This window comes from Epinephelus lanceolatus, chromosome 20, assembly GCF_041903045.1.
Source record: "Epinephelus lanceolatus isolate andai-2023 chromosome 20, ASM4190304v1, whole genome shotgun sequence".
In the NCBI taxonomy this organism is placed as follows: Eukaryota; Metazoa; Chordata; class Actinopteri; order Perciformes; family Serranidae; genus Epinephelus; species Epinephelus lanceolatus.
The window spans coordinates 13,929,800-13,951,747 of NC_135753.1; the positions used below are offsets into that span (position 1 = coordinate 13,929,800).

The 21,948-nt window shown below is 40.4% G+C and overlaps 2 protein-coding genes across 10 annotated transcripts in view; one reads left to right on the plus strand and one right to left on the minus strand.

Annotated features, from left to right (window-relative positions):
- Positions 1 to 34: 34 nt before the first annotated feature.
- On the plus strand, positions 35 to 9,707 carry pdss1 (prenyl (decaprenyl) diphosphate synthase, subunit 1). Its single transcript, XM_033638697.2, has 11 exons — positions 35 to 248; positions 2,202 to 2,269; positions 2,552 to 2,687; positions 2,842 to 2,972; positions 3,203 to 3,344; positions 3,462 to 3,573; positions 6,016 to 6,125; positions 6,229 to 6,309; positions 7,389 to 7,502; positions 7,610 to 7,690; positions 9,099 to 9,707. Exons 1-11 carry the CDS (start codon positions 93 to 95, stop codon positions 9,237 to 9,239), a joined length of 1,272 nt encoding a protein of 423 aa, XP_033494588.1. The 5' UTR covers positions 35 to 92; the 3' UTR covers positions 9,240 to 9,707.
- Positions 9,708 to 12,044: 2,337 nt separating this feature from the next.
- Positions 12,045 to 21,948, minus strand: part of abi1a (abl-interactor 1a) — a 69,299-nt gene continuing 59,395 nt past the window's right edge. For 2 of the 9 annotated variants that reach the window (XM_033638689.2, XM_033638688.2), the window contains 5 exons: positions 20,869 to 20,982; positions 17,379 to 17,633; positions 15,448 to 15,534; positions 12,477 to 12,662; positions 12,045 to 12,397 (listed from right to left, as the gene is read on the minus strand). In XM_033638689.2, coding sequence (XP_033494580.1) covers positions 12,222 to 12,397; positions 12,477 to 12,662; positions 15,448 to 15,534; positions 17,379 to 17,633; positions 20,869 to 20,982 — 818 coding nt within the window. In that variant the 3' untranslated portion in view covers positions 12,045 to 12,221. The remainder of the gene's footprint in view (positions 12,398 to 12,476; positions 12,663 to 15,447; positions 15,535 to 17,378; positions 17,634 to 20,868; positions 20,983 to 21,948) is intronic. The other 7 variants (XM_033638692.2, XM_033638691.2, XM_078162698.1 and 4 more) reach the window with 4 other exon arrangements.

Consider the following 21,948-nt stretch of genomic DNA (forward strand, 5'->3'; position numbering starts at 1 on the left):
CGTAGCGTAAAACGTCATCAACCGTCGCCCGGTCATCCGCTTCCGGTTCCGCTGAAATATATAACCTGTCCCGATGCCCGCTCCCGGAGAACATGGCGTGCCCATGGTTAAGGCAGTGCTGGCGGCTTTCTGTAAACTGTACAGGCACGAGTGTATTTGAAACCTTGTGGCATTCTAATGGCAGGTCCGTGTCGTTCTCCGCGTCCTCTTTAGGACGGACATCCTGGAGCTCCGGGGCGGGGAACGAGGTGAGTTCACGGGGCACACGGGACAGGCAGTGCTGTCAAACCCAGGAAGGTCACCGCGTAGCTGTCAGCCAGCCCTGATGAATGGTGCTCATCTCTCAATAATGGGGTAGATTGCTTCACTGCCTGTGAATTTTCCTGGCAATGCAACATGAACTGGTATTTTTCTTCTGCAAGAGTGTCACGTGTTTTGTAAGAATTTCGAAAATGTCGACTTGTTGCTGCCTGTTGGTGAGTGTGTTGGGTCGTGCAGAGCTTCCTCTGCACATGTAAAGGTCAAGACCTGCTCCTGATGTTAGAGTAATTAGCCTGAGCCCTGTCCTTTACTCTGCTAGCTGTCCAGCCAAGTGTAGCCAATGTCTTGTCTTGTCCCTTTAGATTTTATTATCATTCATTCATTCATTCATTCATGTGTCATTGGCTCAAGTGTGTTCCTTCAGCTTCCTTTACACTATTTATTTTTGCTCACAATTTAGAAAACATGACTTATCATTTGTAGTAATAATAATAGTTGTAAAAATAATTAATAATAGATATGAATAAATAAAACTTGTATGTAGGTACATAACAGATAAATGTTTATGTGCACCTGTCTCCCTTCAGCTTGTTGTCCTTGGTTTTAGCTGTATGTCTGTGTCTATCTTCGTGTAAGTTGGAACTGTGTGTGAGCACATTGAGAGTAGGGTTGCAGCAATATACTGGTTTTAGGATGTACGGTGAAATAAAAGTTGATTGTTATCATATCGTGTACATTTGGTTATGCATGATATTTAAAAAAAAAAAAATGCAACTGGATGGAGAATGTCCCCTTTATTTTTGTTATTATCTAAAGAGACATTTTTCACACATACTTGTATTTTCAGTTTCAATTGTTCAACCAACAGTAACTCTTCTGTGTTCATTCCTTAAGGTTCATTCTGACTAGGGCTGCAACGATTAGTCGACAGATCAATGACTTATCAACTATTAAAATAATTGGTGACTATTTTAGTTGTCGACTAATCAGTTTGAGTCATTTTACATAGAAACGCACTATAAAAGTGCCCCAAAATACTCTTACTGCAGCTTCTTACAGTCAGATATTGGCAGCTTTACACACTCCCCCATGACGGTGAACTAAAACCGTTTGGCGTGAGTACGAAACAAGACAATAGATGACATAATTTTGGGATTTGGGAGAGACAGACCCGACATTTTTCAACATTGTAACACATTTTTCGACAAAATGATTAGAAATAATCGACAGATTAGTCGACAAGTAAAATAATCGTTAGTTGCAGCCCTAATTCTGACTGATCATAATATAAATTCTGTAACACCGTGATAACATGAAACCACAATATTTTCTGAAATAGTCATACTGGCAAAAAAAAAAAAAAACCATCATACCGATGCAACCTTAATTGAGAGCGGCTTGAAACCAGAGTCAGTCTCATCTTATGCATACATATACTTAGCCAATAATGCTTAATCTGATTCCCATAACAAAACAGTTACTTTCATAGATGCTAAAAAGAGTAAAAACTACAAAATGTCCCCTCCACTGTCCACAAAAAAATGAAGCAGAAATCTAAAATCAGGATCTCAGATGTTTTTATTAATCTTTTGTAATTTGCACGAATACCTTTTGATCGTTTGGCAACCTGTTCAGGGTGTACCCTGCTCTTGCCCAGTGTTAGCTGGGATAGGCTCCAGCCTCCTGCAGCCCTGTACTAGGATAAGTGGTTACGGATAATGAATGAATGACTGAATGTAGTTTGCATGCTGTATTATTGCAGTTAACTGTTCAAAGTTGCTCGCTGTGAATTACATGCACTGACAGGAGGGTCTACATATGTTTAAAAGCCTTCTCCAAGCTGCCAGGAATAAAATTCTTGGAGAAGCTCTGTTGGCTTAACAGTATTTAAATATATAAAGTCTAAAATCTTTTGGTGTCATGTGCTTTTGTTCTTTCAGGGGCATCCGTCGGCACTATCAACACAGATAAACCCCCAAACTTTAAACTTTACCACATGTCTCACCAGGTAAGTTGTCCTAACTCAAGGCTTTGCACTGCAACCAAACTATTTACTGAATTCTTCACATATTATTTCAACAGCCACCTCACACTGACAAACTGGTTTTAGCACACCAGCAATTTTGGTTAGAATTGACACAAACAGAGTGTTGTACCACAGTGATCAAGATATAAGCAATTTCTAATAAGATCTTCCACTTATATCTTTAAATAACTTTGTGCGTATTTTCTGTATACAGTATGTTTCTGATTTCACAGCTTCACTTTTTGTTGTTGCCTCTCTCTGCAGACACAAGTCACGGTTGCTGAACCCCAAACTACAATCATGCTGCTGCAGAAAGAGCGTACACAGTGATGCAAAGCCGAAGGACCCCTTCACATTAGCCCAGAAAGATTTAACAAATTTATATGATGACATCAGAAAGGTACGTTTTTCCATAACAGCTCAGTAAACAGACTATGATAGAGCCAAATGAAATAATATTGGTTAGAAACTAACAGAAGACTGCCATGTGATTTTTTGGCAAATGTATTTGCTGATTATGATGAAAATAAAAGTGTTATCACTCTGCCTGACAGGAAATGTTTGTACCCAAAGAAGAGCTGAAGTCTCTGCTTGACTACTACTTTGATGGCAAAGGCAAAGCCATCCGACCAATGATAGTTGTCCTAATGGCCCGGGCGCTCAACATCCACAGCAACAGATCTGGGTAAAATCTGATCACTCCACACTTTCATATTTCAAAAACAAAATATACATATATTACAAAATATTGCATTTTTTTCCATTTACTGCTACTGTTAATCCAAAGTGACCTGTAGTACAGAGTAAATGTGCATCACACCCTGTTGTAACTTTTGAATTATTATATGAAGCATAATCAAGGGTTTTATGTCATATCATTCACTGGAATTTGTTAACTGTTCTTGTCCTCTGTAGAGATCTGATCCCAGGTCAGAGGGCCATTGCTATGATCACCGAAATGATTCACACTGCCAGCCTGGTGCATGACGACGTTATAGACGGATCCGATAAACGAAGGGGAAAAAGAACAATCAATGAAGTGTGGGGTGAAAAAAAGGTTAGGGAAATAAAATCGGTTTAAAGACCTTTCCCCTTTTCTCCTCCCTAATATAATATTTTCTATGACTATATACATTTTTAAGGATATGAATATAATCTGTTTTCTCTCTTCCAGGCAATCTTAGCTGGAGATTTCATCATCTCAGCTGCCTCTATAGCCATGGCTCGAGTCGGTAACAACACAGTGGTGAAAGTGTTCTCCCAGGTGATAGAGGACCTGGTGCGAGGTACAGCAGTCAAATTATTCAGTGTTTTTTGCCATATCAGTCAGTAATAGTCTTTATTACAGTTCGCCCCAAAATCAGAAATATACATTTTTCCTCTTACCTGTAGTGCTATTTATTAATTTAGATTGGTTTGGTGTGAGTTGCTGAGTGTTGGTGATATCGGCCATAGAGATGTCTGCCTTCTCTGTAATACAAAGGAACCAGATGGCTTTCGGCTTGTGGTGCTCAAAAAAAAAATCCACAGCAATGTCTCTTTCCAGAAATCATGACACGGTTACTCAAGATAATCCACAGACCTTGTTGTGAGCAGTTAAATGAACGAACTATTTTCTTTCTACCCAACCCGCCAACTGTTTCACTGTGCAGAAGGAAGAGTGCATCTACTCATGGATGAGAGGCTAGTGCTCATAATAGTGCAAGATGTAAACATTAACGGCATCCTTCATGGTTGAGTTGTAACATTAGCTAGCTCGGTGGTGCTAGGTGAGATAGCAGTAGATGCATTCTTCCTTCTGCTCAGTAATATGGTTGGCAGGTATAGCTTGGTTGAAAGAAAATAGTTCCTACACGAAACTGCTCACAACAAGGTCTGTGGATTATCTTGAGTAACCAGGGGCCTCATTTATAAAGCTTGCTTACGCACAAAACGGGGCTTGAAAGTGGCATACGCCACTTCCCACACAAAGGTTGTGATTTATAAAAATAAACTTGGCGGGAGAATGTGCGCACCTGTAAGCAAACTCTGAGTCATGCGTGCGCACATTTTGGAGACACTGGGAAGTGGTGATGTAGACAGCGAGGTGGAGAAGTGGAGTCAGATTTTTATTGATGTCTCACACAAATTTAATGTCACGCTATATCCACCTTAGATCCACATTATCATTGAAATTAAATCCAGCAGCCTTATTTTGCGCTTGGAGTGAGTGATAATTGTTTCATAAAAACGTTGTAAAATCCAACTCAAATCCTGAATTGAAATTCTTTCTAAATACGTATTTAATCCGCACTGCCTCTAACGTCTCATTGTCCACTCTGTGAGCGCAGGAGGGGGAGAGGATGACGCGACTGCATGGAATATATTTATTTATTTATTTAGCTAAATATTTCCAGTGCATTTATCATGTCTCGAAATACAGCCATTAAGCACAACCGTTACACTCATTTCATCAGCCCTACTTAGACATTTGCTGTTCATGACAAAACCGGCATGAAGAAACGTGTTCGCCTATTACACTTTCATCTTTGAATTGTATTTCAAATTACACGTTATATTTTGGGACAGGGATACCACTGGTTCATGCTGTAATTCAGGCCGGGTGTCTGATCACACTAATTGCCATAAACATATAAATACTGCGGTGACCCTCGTGCGTAATTGCGCAAGATGGCACTGGCACATACTCCTTTTTGCCTCCCACTTTAATAAATGTGATTCTTTATGTCGCACATCAATGTCAAACATCCTCAAATTTAAAAGCAACACATTAACTACATGTTGGTAAAGGAGTAGAAATATTTGGTGTACCTTTAGATCAGACCACTTTTTTTTTTTCTCTGTCACTGTCCGTGCAGTCCCACAGACACATCAGCTGACAGCATTAGCAGTGTTGATGTGTTGCCACTTTTTTTGCTTTATTAGTGATCCTGATGCTTTGGCCACCAAATAAAATCTTTCTTCAGTCCTCCACCTCCCGTTAAAGGGTCTCGAGCTCAGTCTTGGAGAAATTCCGTTTTTGGTTCGTTTCTCACACCTGTCGCTGTGACTCACAACGAGAGAACACTGGCATGCTGGCTTATTTATATGCAGATCGCATTCATGAGGTGATTTGCATGACCATTTATGGTTGAACTAGGGTGTGTAGAGCGGAATATGAGGCGGATCTGGGTGCGCACAACTCCAGGAGGTCTGTGATTTATAAAGAGAACATTGCGTGCAAGTGTGCATGCGCATGGTTTTATAAATCTGATTATTTTTTGGCACACGCCATTTTCAGCTTTTGGGCGCACGTCAACTTTTAGTATGAATCCTAAGCACTCTTTTATAAATGAGGCCCCAGGTCATGATTTCTGGAAAGAGACACTGATGAGTTTTTCAAACATTTTTTTGGCGCTTTGAGCACCACAAGCCGAGTGCCATCCAGTTCCTCTAAATTCCAGAGAAGGCAGACATGGTTGTTATCGCCAACACTCTGCAACCCACACCAAAACAATAAAGAGCACTACAGGTAAGAGGAAGAATATGTATGTTGGGTTTTTGGGATGAGCTGTCCCTTCAAGGTTGCACCTAAAGATATACTAAGCTGTTTTTAATCACAATGGAAGCAGTAACATGTAGCAATATCTGTAAAAAAGCATTTGAACTTCAGACTGTCAGAACCCAAAATCTGCTTATATGTCCATTAACAAACTTCTTTATCCAATGTTTGTTTATTGTGCTTCCAGGTGAATTCATGCAGCTGGGCTCCAAAGAGAACGAGAATGAGCGATTTAAACACTACCTCGAGAAAACCTTCAAGAAGACGGCGAGTCTTATTGCAAACAGCTGTAAAGCAGTATGTACGTTCTGTTTCCACACAAATATCTCAGCGTTGGAGAAAAGCCTTGGCTTCTACACCAACTGTTTTTTTGTTGACTGTCTCCTCTCTTTATTTCAAGGTATGCGTTCTAGTAAATTCTGATCCTGAAGTTCATGAAATAGCCTACCAGTATGGGAAGAATGTTGGCATTGCATTTCAGGTAGGTTACTCATTACCAGCTTATTCTATTTAATGTCTTTATGTCTTGTGCTGCTGTGATACTTGAATTCCCCTCTGGGGATCAATAAACAGGGTTCCTACGAAAGTATGGAAATAAATTTGATCAATTTCCAGGTATTAAAAAGTATGGAAATGAAAAATAAAGTATGGAAAAATATTTATGTTTCCAGACTATTACCACTGTTCTAAAATACTGTTTTCTAAAATAGAAAATTAGGTATTTCCAAAAATAATTTAATCAGTTCGGATCGTGTTTTATGCCGGGCCAAGCACAGTTTGTGTGAGAGCAAATGTCTCAGAAAACATCCCGCCCCTTTTACCTGATTGACAAGTGGTATGTCCAGTCCGCTGCCCCATGACCCTCCTCCAGCCCCCCCAGGTATCAAGTTTCACTCCAACACTGCACCTTCGACAAGAAGACGAGTTTCACGTGGTTCACAGTGGGTAGATGCAAGTTTTTGGATGGATGGCTTGACAATACATATATAAATACTGGGTGGCCAAGGATTCCCAATTCACACACAGAGCTAGATGCAAGCTTTGTGTGAAATCGTTTGACATCGCCAACATGGGGGAGAAGGCCATTCTGAGCCACATGAAAGGAAAAAACACACACGTCTCGTTACGGCATCGCTTGCACCCAGAGTCCCAACCTTTTTGCCTCAGCCCAGACATTGAACTTACCTGAGTTTTTATTTGCATGCCATTATGGTACTTGGCTACAATCGCCTATTAAGAATAATTAAATATGATACACTGATATATTTACTCAGATGTCGCATATTCTCTGAAAAAAAAAAACCCAAAAAACGCTGTGAAGTCTGGAAATTAGGGTATGGAAAAGTATGGAATTTTGAAATTCCAAATGTGTAGGAACCCTGAATAAAGTATATCTTATCTGTAGTTCTATTTAATAAGGGACACCCAGAGCTCCAATAAAAAAAAGACAAGAATCCCTTTTACTAGAAGGACATCCTACATTTGTCTTTTATCCAGAACATAATAGTGTGTAGAATTAAACTATGTCTAAATGATTCTGTGGGTTAATTTGTCCTGTAGCTGGTGGATGATGTCTTAGACTTCACATCAGGAGCTGGTCACCTGGGGAAGCCCTCGGCTGCAGATCTCAAACTGGGCTTGGCCACTGGACCGGTCCTGTTTGCTTGTCAACAGGTGAGATTAGCATTTAGTTTGATCAGATGTGTGTATGTTTTCATATAAAATGTGCGTCTACATCTCAAGTGGGTACGGTCTTTACCTCATTTTCTTTGTCTTTGCAGTTTCCTGAGCTCCATGCAATGATCATGAGACGTTTCAGCTCTAAAGGAGACGTAGATCGAGCCTGGCAGTACGTCCTTCAGGTATGACCAGTAACACACTGCAAACTAAATTTAAATTTGCTGGTTAAATCAACTAAATGTAAAGCCCTAAAGGGTCTTAAATACAAGTCTCTACCTCAACAAGACTTCGCCTTCATGAGACATTTGTATGATAAATTAGGGAACATAAAGATTGAAATTAAGGTTGTGAACGTTGTGACCAAAACAAGATACTAAAACCTTACCTAAGCCTTTCAGTTGGTGATGGAGTGGGGGGTTAATTTGCATAGAGCTCTTTTTGAGGGGTTGCTGATGCCAAGACTGATATACATATTTGCATGATTAACAGTACAGCTCAGTGCTCTCTACTCAAGCAGCTGAGAGTCACAAAATGCTCCGTAAATGCAATCAGGGGAATGTGTTTAACTGAAAGTGAAGTACAGGGTTCGCACACATTTTTACCACTGAATTTCAAAACTTTTCCATATTTTACCTATCAGTACATATCGACTGACTATTTGAAACGGTTTCAAAATGAATTTTCTGCAGTATCGATACACTGATACTGGCTGCACTTTCTTGCCCTCTTATTGTTAATGTTTCCTACAGTCATACTGCTGCTCTCTGCCACTCTAAGAAAAAACAATGCGGCGTTGGCATGTTACAGCCAAATGTCAAATGTTTGGCTGCAGATATACAGCCAGTGCAGCCAGGGTCTTCCTCTTTCTTGAGCCATGTATTATTTGTCGTTTGAAAGCCATACATTATTAACATGCACTTCCCAGGCTTTTGATGATAAGCAAACTGCTAGAGCTTGCTAACTTTACTCGCTTGTTGGATATTTCCTTTGATGTGCATCATCCTTCATTTAGACTGCATGTCTTTTGGACTGTGGGAGGAAGCTGGATCACCCGGAGAAAACCCACGCTGACACGGGGAGAACATGCAAACTACCGAATAGTTCGAATCCCACACCCTAGGTTCGAACCAGGAACCCTCTTGCTGTGAGGCAGCAATGCTAACCACTGTGCCGCCCCCATGGAACATATTTTGCCTAATGTTAGACAAGTTTTGGGATTTTTATGAACATTTTGAACAATATCCAAAAGAATGTATAATCAAATTTGTCCAATACATTCTGCTAATTCAATAATAGTGTAATTTCTAACCTCAATGTAATACTTTGAAAGATATCGATATTCAGTACCATTGTCGATACCACAAAGAAAGGCTGACAATGAGGGCTTTAAATGTAAAATTGTTATTAAAACATAAATACAACAAGGTGATAACATCACGACTGTATTGACACCTTTACAAATATTCAGAATCAATCGGACACCACCAGGAATTTCATGACCGTGGGAACCCTGGAAGCAGAACTTTGCCAGCACAGAAAATAAATGTTCAGTAGATAATGTGACAGCCCTTTCTTCTTCTTCTGTTTCAGAGCGACGGTGTGCAACAGACCAAATACCTGGCCGAGCGCTACGGTCAAGAAGCCATCAGGCAGATCAGTATGCTCCAGCCGTCGGCAGAGAGAGACGCCCTCATCAGGCTTACTGAGATGGTGCTTACCAGAGACAAGTGAACCTCCACTGCCGGGCTTCACTTCAGGCAGCTACGTGTGGAAAATCAACTCACCTACATCCAGTATCAGCAGTGATGGTTTGGAAAAGAACATTAAAAACCTAAATGAATGGATGTTGCTGTAAACTGCAAATCCAGCTCCTCACTGCATTCAGTACTGTAACTGCAACAGCCTCTCATTCTTAAAACTGGCCAACTGACTGACAGTACATGCTAGTGTTGAGCTGTGGCGGCTTTGCAAAATCTGTGTAATTCCAAATGAAATGGAAGTGATACACTGTCATTGGTGTGTTTGTTTGGATCTGTGTGATTTGCTTTCAAGATCCGTCCACACCTCAGAGGCCAAACAGTCACGTGTCTTTTGGACTTATAAAATGTTAAAAGGTTACTTAATGCAACAACAAAGGCCTTAACAACTACAATGACTGTGTACTCAATAAACCTACAGTTATGCTTTTTTTTATTTAAACCAAGTCTTCGCTCTTCTTTGATTCCCTTAAAGTGACCACACATGCATGTTGTACATAGAATTGTTTATTATAAAAGACTGTACATTAATTTTTCAATCAACATATTATATGTACAAATGAAGGGCGGACAAAGATAGATTTCAATATTTCTACCCATGAAATTGAGCTGGAACATGTTTTATTATTGGAGATTTCTAAAGCAAACGGGCAAAATATCAAGGCATAAGCTGCAGTATCCTGAAATGATAAATGCTCAAAAATTAGGTCATGTTAGATGGTACGTTCGAGGGTCAACAGAAAACAAAAGTGTCATTAAGATGATTCCTAGACCTGAGTGACAGCTGATATTGATTGGCTGATTTTTACTCGAGTTAAAATATGTACACCTGTGCAGCCCAGAGGATTTCATGTTCAGAGCATTCAACATGGTCCTTGAACCCAGAGCAGGTTATTGTTGCTTTGTGAAGGCTGAGGAGGTATTAGAGTTGTTTGTTGGTCTACATTACATCTGAATTGTCTCATGGCAGTGTCAGGCACAGCAATTCAAGCCCACTTATCACTGCACGCTATCACTGCTGTCTATCAGAAGCATAGTCCGTTATTGCCAGTTACCAATGGATCCTACAGATTTGATGTAGATTAGTATAAAGTTAGTAACAGTGATGTGACATAATCTTTAAATGCTTGATAATAAGCCAAAAATGGAATGTGTCCTCGTGCTTCAAAACAGATCCAAAGGCATGAAAAAGTAAATTCCATTTAATTTTCATGATTTTAAAGGAATACTCCACCTCCCTTATGATTATTTGTATATCAGTTACTCACCCAAAGTTAATGCTGAATTCAAAAAGAAAGCTTGGTTTTTCTGCATACCTTCATGGTAAGCGAAGAATCCAGAAACAGAAAATTCTTGATGAACTGAAGTCATAGGAGTCCACATTTAAAAACAATGAAACTAGATCAAAACATTTACAAACTTTCACACAACTTGTACTGCATCATTTATCCAGTCATACACTCAGTTCTTCTCAAACACATGTATTTTCTCTCAAACTTAAGTATTTAGTTTCACTTTCTGTTTTAAAGCCAGACTCCATTGACAAAAATAGTGATTTTTATTTCACTGAACACAGGAGCTTCTGGTCTACCACTGTCTCTATCCCTTGTTTGTTTTTGTATTTTTTGTGACTTTGGTGTTTTATGGGGTTAGTTAGGTTTCACCAAAGTCACACAATAACAGAAATAAACTACCAATTAATAAGGTAGCTCCTGTGTTCAGCGAGGTTAAATTACTGTTTTTGTCAATGGAGTCTGGCATTGCACACAGCATCGGTAAGTTTCATTTTCAATTCAGTGTTAAATAGTAAGATTTTAGCAAAAATGCATGTGTTTGGGAATTTTTTAACAGGACTGTATAAATGAGACTTGGATTACACTGCAAGAGTTGTGTGAGAGTTTGTTAACAGACGTTTTAATATAGTTTTGGTGTTGTTAAACGTGGACCCCTATGACTTCAGTCATCAAGAATTTTCTCAGTTGTTGGATTCCTTCACTTGAAGCGTGTGAGAAAAAGGTTTTCTTCACAAATTTAATGTAACATGGGTGGAATAACTGATATACAAATGTTCATTTCGGGTGTGAGGTATTCCTTGAAGTTAAGATGCAAATTGGCATTTAGAGGGTGAGACTGTGGGGAAGCCTGAAATTTACTTCAGAGTCTATAAAGTTCAGTGATTTTAACAGTGTAATAAAAATTAAAAAGGTGAATACATTTACAACATAATGGAAGCATAATGGCAATAAACTTAAGATTACATTATATCTCTTAAAATTTTGCATGCTTAAACGCCAAGACTGATCTTCAGGAGTATTTGTTTGTCTTTGAAATACCATACACAGTACTTAAATTTGTAAAATTATTGACAGGCCATCTTATTTTACGAATGAGCCTGATGGAGTCGAGGAGGGCGCCACTAATGAAAACTATCATATAATTGACATTCACTGAATTCACATTACAGAAACCCGAGTGGCTGCAGCTCACATTATATACAACTGACAGTACAAACACTTCGACTGAAGGTGTTTACATGACGTTAACATTTAATTTGTTCCATCACACCTAATACTCAAAGGATTCAGCTCTGAATCCCTAATAATTTTTGTCTAGGCAAGATGATGTCGTACATCCTTCAGCTGTGTGACCATCGTCTTTGAATTCAACCGACGTGAGCACGTGCAGTCCAATTCTTTAGAAACTTTGCTTTTTTTTTTTTTTTCTTTACATATTTCATAAATGTCCCCAACCCGCCCATATAACACCAAAATAAACTAAATAGATATTACTTTTCATTTTATTTGCAATCAGTAAGGGAAAGAACATTCTGTCATATCAAAAGGGGATCATACAGTTATGTCTAGATGCGTCTCAGGAGTCAAGATTGCGGCGGTCAGTCTCTCAGTGGATTATGATATGACTGAATAAATAGGCTTTACTGTTACTGCAGGTCCCTTCAGTCGGCGTAGTGCATGATGGACTCAACGTAGTTGCCAGGAAACAGTCCGGTGATGCCGTTGGAGACGCCCTCAAACCAACCGTCGTCATTCTTCTTGATGACGTAAATGATTGCCCCTTCCATGAAAGACAACTCGTCGTCTTTGTCCTTGGTGTAGTCATAGATGGCCACCACTGAAAACAGGAAAAGAGATGTTTATATCAGTAGGGTGTATCCAATCTAAGACTACTGGAAAATGGTTTGTGCTCCAACCTTTCTCGACGTAGTTCTTGGGTGCCCACTGTGGGTCTCCATCAGCGTAGGGGTCGCTGTACTGCACGACAGCAGCATCCTCCTCCTCGTAATCAACTGGAGGAGGGGGTGGAGGTGGAGGAGAGTCGTCAAACATGGGTATGTCATCTGGAGGTGGAGGGGGAGGTGGAGTAGGAGTATCTGCAACTGTTGAACAGACACAACAAATTAGAATTTCCTCATCAGGTTCAAAACGTAAAGGATCACTGGTCAACGTGAGCCTGGTGCTGGAGAGCGCGGCGGCTGAATCATGCAGAATCAATGATCGGACATGCAGAAGAGTGTGCATATAAGATACATGAATATTAAATGATCATGCAGGCTGCATCACTGTTAGGACTTCCCATAGATCACTTAACATGATGATACACTGTATGTTTAAGCCACCTACAGGAATAATTCAGATCTTTTGAAGTAGGGTTGTATGAGGTACTTATCCATAGTCAGTCTATAGTCATTATGTCAGTCAGCATGCCCCTGTTTGGAGAAGCAGACAGGAGTACTGACACAAAAGATAAGCAATGTACTGCCGTGAATGGGGGCAGTAGCAAAACACATTTAAGCCACCTAAATAGTTCAACATCACAGGGTTTCCACGTTCATGGAAAATTTGTAAATCTCAATTTCCAGGCCTGGAAAAGTCATGGATTTTTCCTTTTGTGTAATTAAATTATGTAAGTAATCTTCTCTGGATAACCATCCCAAGTAATTTTACATAACGACCAAAAGGTTTTCTATAGCTTTAATGTGACGTTCAGTTTACCATCATGTACACTGTTTTTTCCCCCACGTTCTGTTGCTCCCTCCATGTATGCTAGCTAACTTGAAATTTGTTTGAATAAAGTTTGAATGATAGGTCTGACTACAGCCAGGAAAATGGGTTAAGAAAATAATGTAACCTGTAGGGTCAGGAATCCCAAAGTTTCCATACCTAAGCCCCACAACTAACTTTTCAAGTGTTGCGCTTTTTTGAGATGAAGCAACTGACATGGGCAGCCACGGGCGTTCTGTTGTCACTCAGAGTGCCAATGTGCACTTTAGTTTCATTTTAACTACTCTGAAAGTAAAGTTACTAGCTTGAAGGTACAAGGCATTCTTCCTCACGAACAAATTAACTGATCGACCAAACTGTCAGCTGTTACTCCCCCACTCTGAGAGCTCTAGACCGCCTCCAATAATATAAATACCATTTCGAGTAAAGTAGACTACACAGTTCTGTTCCTATTCTACATTGTAAATGGTCATGGACATTTTATTACGGGTCTTTGAAAAGTAATGAAAAGGCTTTAAAATTATTGTCCATTAAATATGTGGGAACCCTGATACAATTTAAGTGTTCGCTATGTTTAAAATATATTTTCACTGCGGAGTGGTTACAACACATGCCATATAACTGCGACCATAACTGTAACTAGGCTCTATTTCTCGGCCTTGGGACATTTGTTGCATGCCATACCTCTCTATCTCTCTTCCCCAAGTCCTGTGTCACATAAAAGTGCAAATACCCCCCAGTTATATTGCTTCAGACTCTATTAATAATAAACTGTAATTTAATGTCTCAGAACACTGGAGCTGCTGGTCTACCGCTGCCTCCATCAGTTAATTTGTTTTTGTTATCATGTGACTTTGGCATTTAAACAGGTTAGTTCAGATTCAACAAAGTCACACAATAACACAAACAAACAATCTAATTTAACTGGTCGAGGCAGCAGTAGACTCCTGTGTTCTGTGAGGTAAAATTACTAGTTTTCTCATTGCAGTCTGGTGGCTTTAAGAGAGCAATAAAGCGGCTCTAGTTCCCTGCTGGAGAGAGCTGTCTGACAGAAAGGTAAAACAGTGAAAATATTCTCAATAAAGCGTACACTTATGATTTTTTAGGCGGCCAAAATACATTAAGCTGCCCCCGTCCACAGCAGCACATTGCTTATATTCCATGGCGGTACTCCTGCCTGCTTCTCCAAACTGAGGGTGTGCCAACTGACATCTACTGAGGGTAACCCACTGAGTATGGATAAGTGCTTCATACAAGCCCACTTCAAAAGATCTGAACTATCCCCCTAAGCAGTTTGTTTACTTTGTGCTCCTCTTGTTGTGGCTCTGAAACTTTCTGGAAACACTTGAATGATCTGATGATTATTACATGCTGTGTCATGCTATTTAGTAGGTTAGAGGTTTGAATGACAGCATCCACAATGAGAAACAAAAATATAAAAAAGGTACACTGACAGCTTATATTGAACATTTTATCCAACACCATAATTCCTAACTGTTATTTGTTGCCAAGTATCCAGAAAAGTTTCTTTCTGTCACGTAATAACTACAGTCATACTTCGACTGTAATATTTGACTGTATTGCAGGTTTTGCTCCAGCAGGGGGCAGCAGAAAGTCCCATCTTCTGTAGTTCTGTTTTGCAGAGACCTTGGACACCCCCCCCCGGCCCCCCCCCCCCCAAACATTATCATTCACCTCAGCTCAACTCTGCAGTGCTACATTCAGCATATGAATACCAAACTTCAGTCTGTGATAAAATCCCCTGCATGACACTAAATCACTAAAAACAGTAGGTGGCAGCCTCAACAATCTCAGCGGTTTGCCTCTCCACTGCACATATTTTAAAAAGACATTTCTACAGCCCAGAAAGGGAGCTATGTATTATACCCATATTGCTACTAAGAAACAGTAACAATGTGGTTTAATAGCTGAGGAGATAAATCTGTCTCCAAACAGCAGATAAAGCTACTTTAAAAGTTACATTAACCATGACAGGACTCCAGTGAGACACATTCTTGGATGGTTCATTGCTGCAAAACGAATGTATTAATTGTTCTCGACAGACATGAAAGGAAGAGGATGAACAGGCATAATGCATGCTGGGTGTTCTGGAAATTGGCACAGATAAGGAGGAAAGAACGTCTGAGCCTCTTCACTTACTGCTCTCCTGCATCCTGGCCACAAAGCCAGTCAGAGGTATCTGTGGAGTCAGCTGGGGCATGGGGGGAGGAGGAGGAGCGATAGACACTGAAAGCACAGCAGAGAGAAGGCAGGGCAGACAGAGAGACAGAAAAAAAGAGAAAGCCCATCAGTCACCAAGAATGTACAGAAGACAGTTAAGAGTGCACCCCGATCCCAAGCAAACACAACACTGACACAGATGAAGACACAAACACACTGCGAGAACAGAGTGATGTGCAACAGAGACAGACTGAGAGCTGAAGTCAAATTAATTAACCTGTCGGCTCATGGAAACTTTATAAATTCCAAGTTAGATTTTTTAAGAACATTTAAAGAGGAAAATTATTGAAAGAACAGATTAATTAATTCAACTGTCTGAAGCTGCATCACACTTAAATGTTGTGAGGTTAAAAGGTTCAGTGACGTCTGTGAGTGTGATGAGATTCCACATGGTGTCTGGGGATCGCCGAGGTCAGAGGATGAACTGCGGATTTGATTCCTGTCAATCAGACAGCTTCTACTCAGGGCTCTTCAAGAAGTGAGGGCTGCTGGTGACCAGAGGGGGGCGCTGTTTGCATTGGAAGTCCATCAACCGCAATCCCAGACAACCCGCTGAACTCCCCTCAGATCAGTTGTAGTTATGTACAGAGTACTTTAAATTCTTTTCACACTTTTTAGATCCAAGTTAGAGACCATCAGACTGATTGACAGGCAGAACACACCGAGCCCAGTGCTTCTGTGAATGCACATCTGGCCTGATGATTATCTTACGGGGATGAGGCACCTGAACCCCATTTACACCTCGCAGAGTAAGCATGTTAATACCAGATGTAAATGCACGGCAAACACATTGTGACCAGAATACTATCTGCCACATCTGGAGGTGATCTGGCTCGCATTGTGAACTGATCTCAGCCAGGTGTGAATCCAGACAGTGTGACCACATTCTGTAGGAAGAAAAAAAATCTCCCAGCAAGTTGAAAGTTCAACTCAAACTTCCTGCTCTTTCAAGCTGATATTAGATTTTGCAATATTTTTATTTAACGCTTTTCATTTTCTTTTTTTTTTTTTTTACATGAATCCTATAAGCACTTTTGTTTGTTATGAGATAAAGGCAACCGTTTATTCCTTTGCTCAGACTGCACAAAAAGTAGTGCTATAATGTTAGATTTACAATTCAGATTTACACAATTGTACTGTTCCTTGTATAACGTAAGTTCTTCAATTATCTGTGTAACGGAAAGAAAAAAATAATCAGACAAAGAAGGATCACAGGTGTCCCGATCCTACTAAAAAGTTTAATAAAGAAACATACTGAAGGTTTGATCCTGGTCAAAACCAATACTGGATTTTTTGATCTACTCTAAAATCGTAATCCTGTTTTCTTTTGAATGACCCATTTGAAAGATTTTTATCAAATCTGGACAATTGGGCCCATGTGTAAAAAGGGACTTGTTTTTAGACGGTAGCTAGTTGTGGATGAGTACACATGATGTACAGAAAACTACATTTACAGGTTAACTTCTGACTCTGCTTTTACACAAGGCCCAAAACTGTTAACTGTGCATTGTTAGCAGGCATCGACTGTCTGGTTTGTATCTGTTTGTATCAGGTAGAATCCAAGGACGAGGCATTCTGCATCAATACTAAAGACATCCCAGAGTTAGATAAAAAGCCTGAGTCTGTGCTTTCAGACTTAAAAGAAAAAGTCAATCCTTACAAGAATGCGGCCTTGACCTTCAGACAGCAGTGACTCACTTGCAAATATAAAATACTGTTCTGCTGCTACAAAGGTTAGCTTTCTTTAGTTTGTGACTGTGAATGATTTGGGAAAGAATGTGCTGTTTTGTGCTTCAGTGACAGTTTAGGATCTGTAAAGCAGGCTGCGGCTGGAGACAGAAAGACCTTACTTGAGTTCTGGCTGTAGCCAGGAGTGCCTCCATTAATATGAGGCTGTTGCTGCTGCTGCTGCTGCTGCTGCTGCTGTAGTTGCTGCTGCTGCTGCAAGGAGAACTGGGAAGTGACCGACGGCGCCCGGCGGTAGGTGCCCGTGGCCGAAACCATAGAGACAGAGGAGTTGGAGGGGTTGTGCCGTGAAATCTGCCGCGAGATGGTTCCAAACTGGGACACTGGAGCGGGGCCCAGACCAGGCCCAGGGGCCACAGCTAGAAACACCCAGAGAGAGGGAAGGAGGAGGGGAAAGATAGACAGGACCAAAGAGGGGAAGGGGGGGTTAGACATAGGAGACCGAAAGGGGAAGAGGGGGGGGAAGAAGCACCCATGAATCATCAAGATCGTAAAAGATAAAGTGAGCTTTTAAATCCTGATTAGAGCCCGACACCTTATGAGAAGACAATCAGTGACCAATTTAAGGAAGCAGATGAGCTGAGGAAGCAACACAGATTATTAATTGATAAAACAAAGATTTATTTTGTGAGGGTAAAATGAAGCAGGAGTCCCAAGAGGTCATCTGAATAAATCCTGCACCTAAGGGTTCTTTAGAAATGTAGCACAGGGGAAGAGTCAGTGAGAAAAGAGAAGCAGCCACAGAACAGAGAGATCCTTCAGCTTTCAGCGGACCTGACAGTGAAAATCGCTTCTTCACACACTTGTCAAAGATGTGATTATAAATGACTATTTGAGCTATCGCAGGGAGGGGGAGAGTGCATGACAGAGTGCACACGTCATTACACCGGCTGTCTAAGAATAACAAATCATGTCTACGTATGAACAACACAGTTATTACATCATTAAAAACTCGTGAATATTGGAAGATTACACATGCCGTGTGTGTGGGAGAAAACAGATGAGGGAGAGAAGACTGATTTATTTTGTTCTGCTTGAGTATTTCCTGTTCACATTTCTAGATAACGTGCTGTCTCTCAGGAGAGGCTCTGCTCTCAGATAGGGCTGGGTGGGTCCGGAGGAAGTAAAGATTCAGAGGAACACAAGAGCAAACAAACTTCTGCAAATTGTGACTGGCAGAAGTAATTATAGCTGTGTATTGATGTTCTGAGGATGAAACCGGCATGTTTCAAGTGATCATCCTGCTCAAGATTAATTCCCTCAATCAGATAAAAAGCAGCCAGCACGCACGCACACACACACACACACACACACACACACACACACACACACACACACACACACACACACACACTGGCTTATACAGCTTTGCAGAGCTCTGACAGTAAATCAAAACCAGTATCTTTCAGTGATTCAGAGTCAATACCCCACAAAAATTAAAGCTACATTAGGCAATATTGAATGTTTGCAGCACTCAAATGGCTGTTTGAATGTTTTGGAACTTTAGAAATCATATTATGTGACATCAGCTGTGAGTCTAGTGGGCTCAGAATTGAGTGCTGGCTCACTGTTTCGTATTTCAGATATCAATTCATCACTAAATGTGCTAAGTTCTTCGTAACTTAGTCACTACTAGCTAAGTTGTGATTTATTCAAATCAGGTTGCAACATTAACACTTAAAAAATTGTTATGCTTGTAAAGGTTTTAGTGATGTTCAAACCTGTTGCTAAGAAACATGTAGTGCTGTCAATTTAAAAGCAATTAACTGTGATAACAGGAAGTCACAGTGGCATCACAACCTTTGATTTCACTTCCAAAATTCTACTTATATGTCAATGCATACATGGAAAAATAGGTGTGTTTCAGAGTTCGAATCAGTCCTATTTATTTCATACGAGGAGGAAATAACCAAACATGCTAGCTCGGCGAATGATGTGGGCATGGCGTTTTGTAATTTGATTTTTCTGAAATTAAATTTAAAATTTCTCTCTTATCCTGATCAAATGTCAGGTCAGATATGTTGACCATATTCAATTGCTTACGCTACTCCTAAATCTTAACAGGTCATATATTAGCAAGCTAATGCTAGCTTTCTCAGTCGCTTCAGTTTGTGAATGTATATAGAGATCTAGACACAGTTGAAGGCGTGGCCCTGTTTGTTCCAATGAAAGTTGCTTAGTGACCCAGGAAGCCAAAAAAGTTTGACTTCTCAGGTAAAAGAAAAATCGCCTGGATCTTACGCATCATTGGGCACAAAGAGCAGGCGCAGTACAGACTTCGCCAACTGAGCAGCTAACTTCCTGTTTAGCCCTTTGCTAACTCAAATGGGGATAAAATGACCTGAAAAATCTTGCCGCTATTCATCACTTTAAAAATGTTATTGAACCAAAGGAATCAAATACTAATAGTTAAACACGTCATTTTGCGAGGGGTGTGACGCTCAAAAAAAATGTATCCGCCGATTAACAGATGTCTCCTTCTCAAAGTAAATATGTGGTAATGATTCATCTCTTTGTAAGAGCTCATGTAAGTGGTGCAACCTGTTTTAATGTAGTGATGTGTACATTTTTTCATTTAGTAAACAAAGCTGGTGCAACCGGCTCAAGATCTGCCTTTGTGCACATACAACAATCTTAACTGTCAAAGTGGTTTAAGATGGAATAAAATATGTTTTGCCTGATGTAGCTTTAACGACAACAGTTTCTGGTAAAAAGTAAAGGACCAAATGTAACAGTGACATACCTGTGCAAAAGAAGTCTCAAAGCCCTTGAGGTTAATTCACTTCATATCTTTGTATGAACATAATTCTCACAATCTAACTTTAATTTTATTCTTAAATTTTGGTTCTGTCAATGCAGATAACATGTCTAGCTATACAGCAGCCTGAGGTCAAATGTAAATGGACAATTTTAGAGTTTCTGCAGGCAGTTATTACCTTTTCCCAGGCCTTAGGTGATATGAGACTTCTTTTTTTAGCAAATTATAACAGAGCAGGGAAGAATACGGAAACACCACCACCACTGAGAACTGAGAAACATGTTACATGTAGAACTGGGTGGAAAATGTGAGACACTTTCTCACATACTATGTAACCTGTTTCAAAATAGCAGCTCATATAGAGTCTGTTCACACTGCAAGATCAGCAAGTCATTTCACAGAGCTGAAGAATCTGGGGATCTGACTGATGGGCACAATGATCTTATAAGCATGGGAAGTTTTGTGCTCTTGACCGCTTTAAATTCAAAAACTAGAGGAAAATATATTCAAATAAAGTTTGGAGAACAGCTGCATCCATTACTGAAGCCTGAAGGTAATTTTCATGTCAATTTAGCAAGATTTGTTTACTCATCAACTTGCAGCAATTAAATATGAAACTATGTAGATGCAGCCTGATTTTTTGCACAAAACACCTGCATGATGACACGACTGCACAGGAAGAATCAGACCCTCGTTCTTGCAGTGTGTACAAACAGTCAGACACCCATCGGCACCCTTATTCTTGCATCTCCACCATAAGATCGCAGCACATGTGCCGATTATCCACCATCCCGATAGCAGAGGTGACAGTAGCCTTGGAGCTCGAGGAGTCTCACCTATGGGTAGCGGTGGTGGCGGCGGAGGTGCTGGGGGGCCGAGCCCGGCCATGGGAGGAGGAGGAGGGGGTGGGGGAGGCGGAGGGGCTCCCGGGGGAGCAGACATGGGCGGGACTGAAAGGAGTATTTACATTAGTAACCATTTAAAGCAGAACAGGGTCTGCCCTCGCCGCCTCACGCTGTTACATAACATCACATCACTTTACTCAAGAACCCTTTGAGGCCGGAGGAGCGCTCCGACTTTGTCGAGGCGCTGCACACACTTGGACACACTTCTTTGTGGTATGAATTGAGTGTTTCCATGGCGACCGGCTTGCAGGGGAGAGCTGTGGTTAGTTCTGCACTGCTAGCCCGATCCTGGTGCCGAGGTACAAAAGCTGCTACAGGAAAATATATCTTGTTCTTGTTCTGTCTTTCTGTTCTTCTTCTTGTTCAGCTCAAATCTTTTGTAAAAGTTAAAAGCATCTATGGCGTGTGTATGGTGTAATGCAGTACTATGTGTAGCTTGTGCGTTGTGCAATGTGGGCCTTACTGTTCCACTATAAAAGCAGCAGGCCTAACGCAGCGTGGCCTATTTACACAGTAGAATAGAGAATCAGCTGTGCTTGGAACACAATGGGTCTGCATAATCCCTGTCTGGTAAACATAGGCTTTGTGTAGCGTACTCTTACTATCTGCAAATACATGCTACATTTACACCTCATCAAGTAACACCTGGTAATAGTATATACATGTATATTATATCTAAATACATGAACTTACTTCCTGTTGTTTGTTGCTCCAAGTTTTTAAATTTTTTAGCAAATATTTTGAACTAATACCTTATTTTCCTTGTTGTCTACTGTTTATATAAGCATGTAAGTAAACTCTGTCAGAGGTATGTGCAGTGTGCAAACAGCACAGCCTGTTTTCTCATCATTGCCTGTCAATGTTTTAACAGTGTTATCTTATTTCCGACAGGTCAAACAGTACACACTTTCAAGCGTAAAAACAGTTTTAGGGATATAAATAACAGATATTTGTTGTTTTTAATACTCCAAAGTGTTCCTTTAACCAGTGTTTGGAGCATGGAAAAGGGTT

What these genes read in the sequence shown, in the direction of transcription:
- pdss1 (XM_033638697.2), top strand. Translation starts at nt 93, where the DNA reads ATGGCGTGCCCATGGTTAAGGCAGTGCTGGCGGCTTTCTGTAAACTGT. An exon ending in GCTCCGGGGCGGGGAACGAG is followed by an intron (nt 249 to 2,201) that starts GTGAGTTCACGG and finishes TTGTTCTTTCAG; the next exon opens with GGGCATCCGTCGGCACTATC. An exon ending in GATAGAGGACCTGGTGCGAG is followed by an intron (nt 3,574 to 6,015) that starts GTACAGCAGTCA and finishes TTGTGCTTCCAG; the next exon opens with GTGAATTCATGCAGCTGGGC.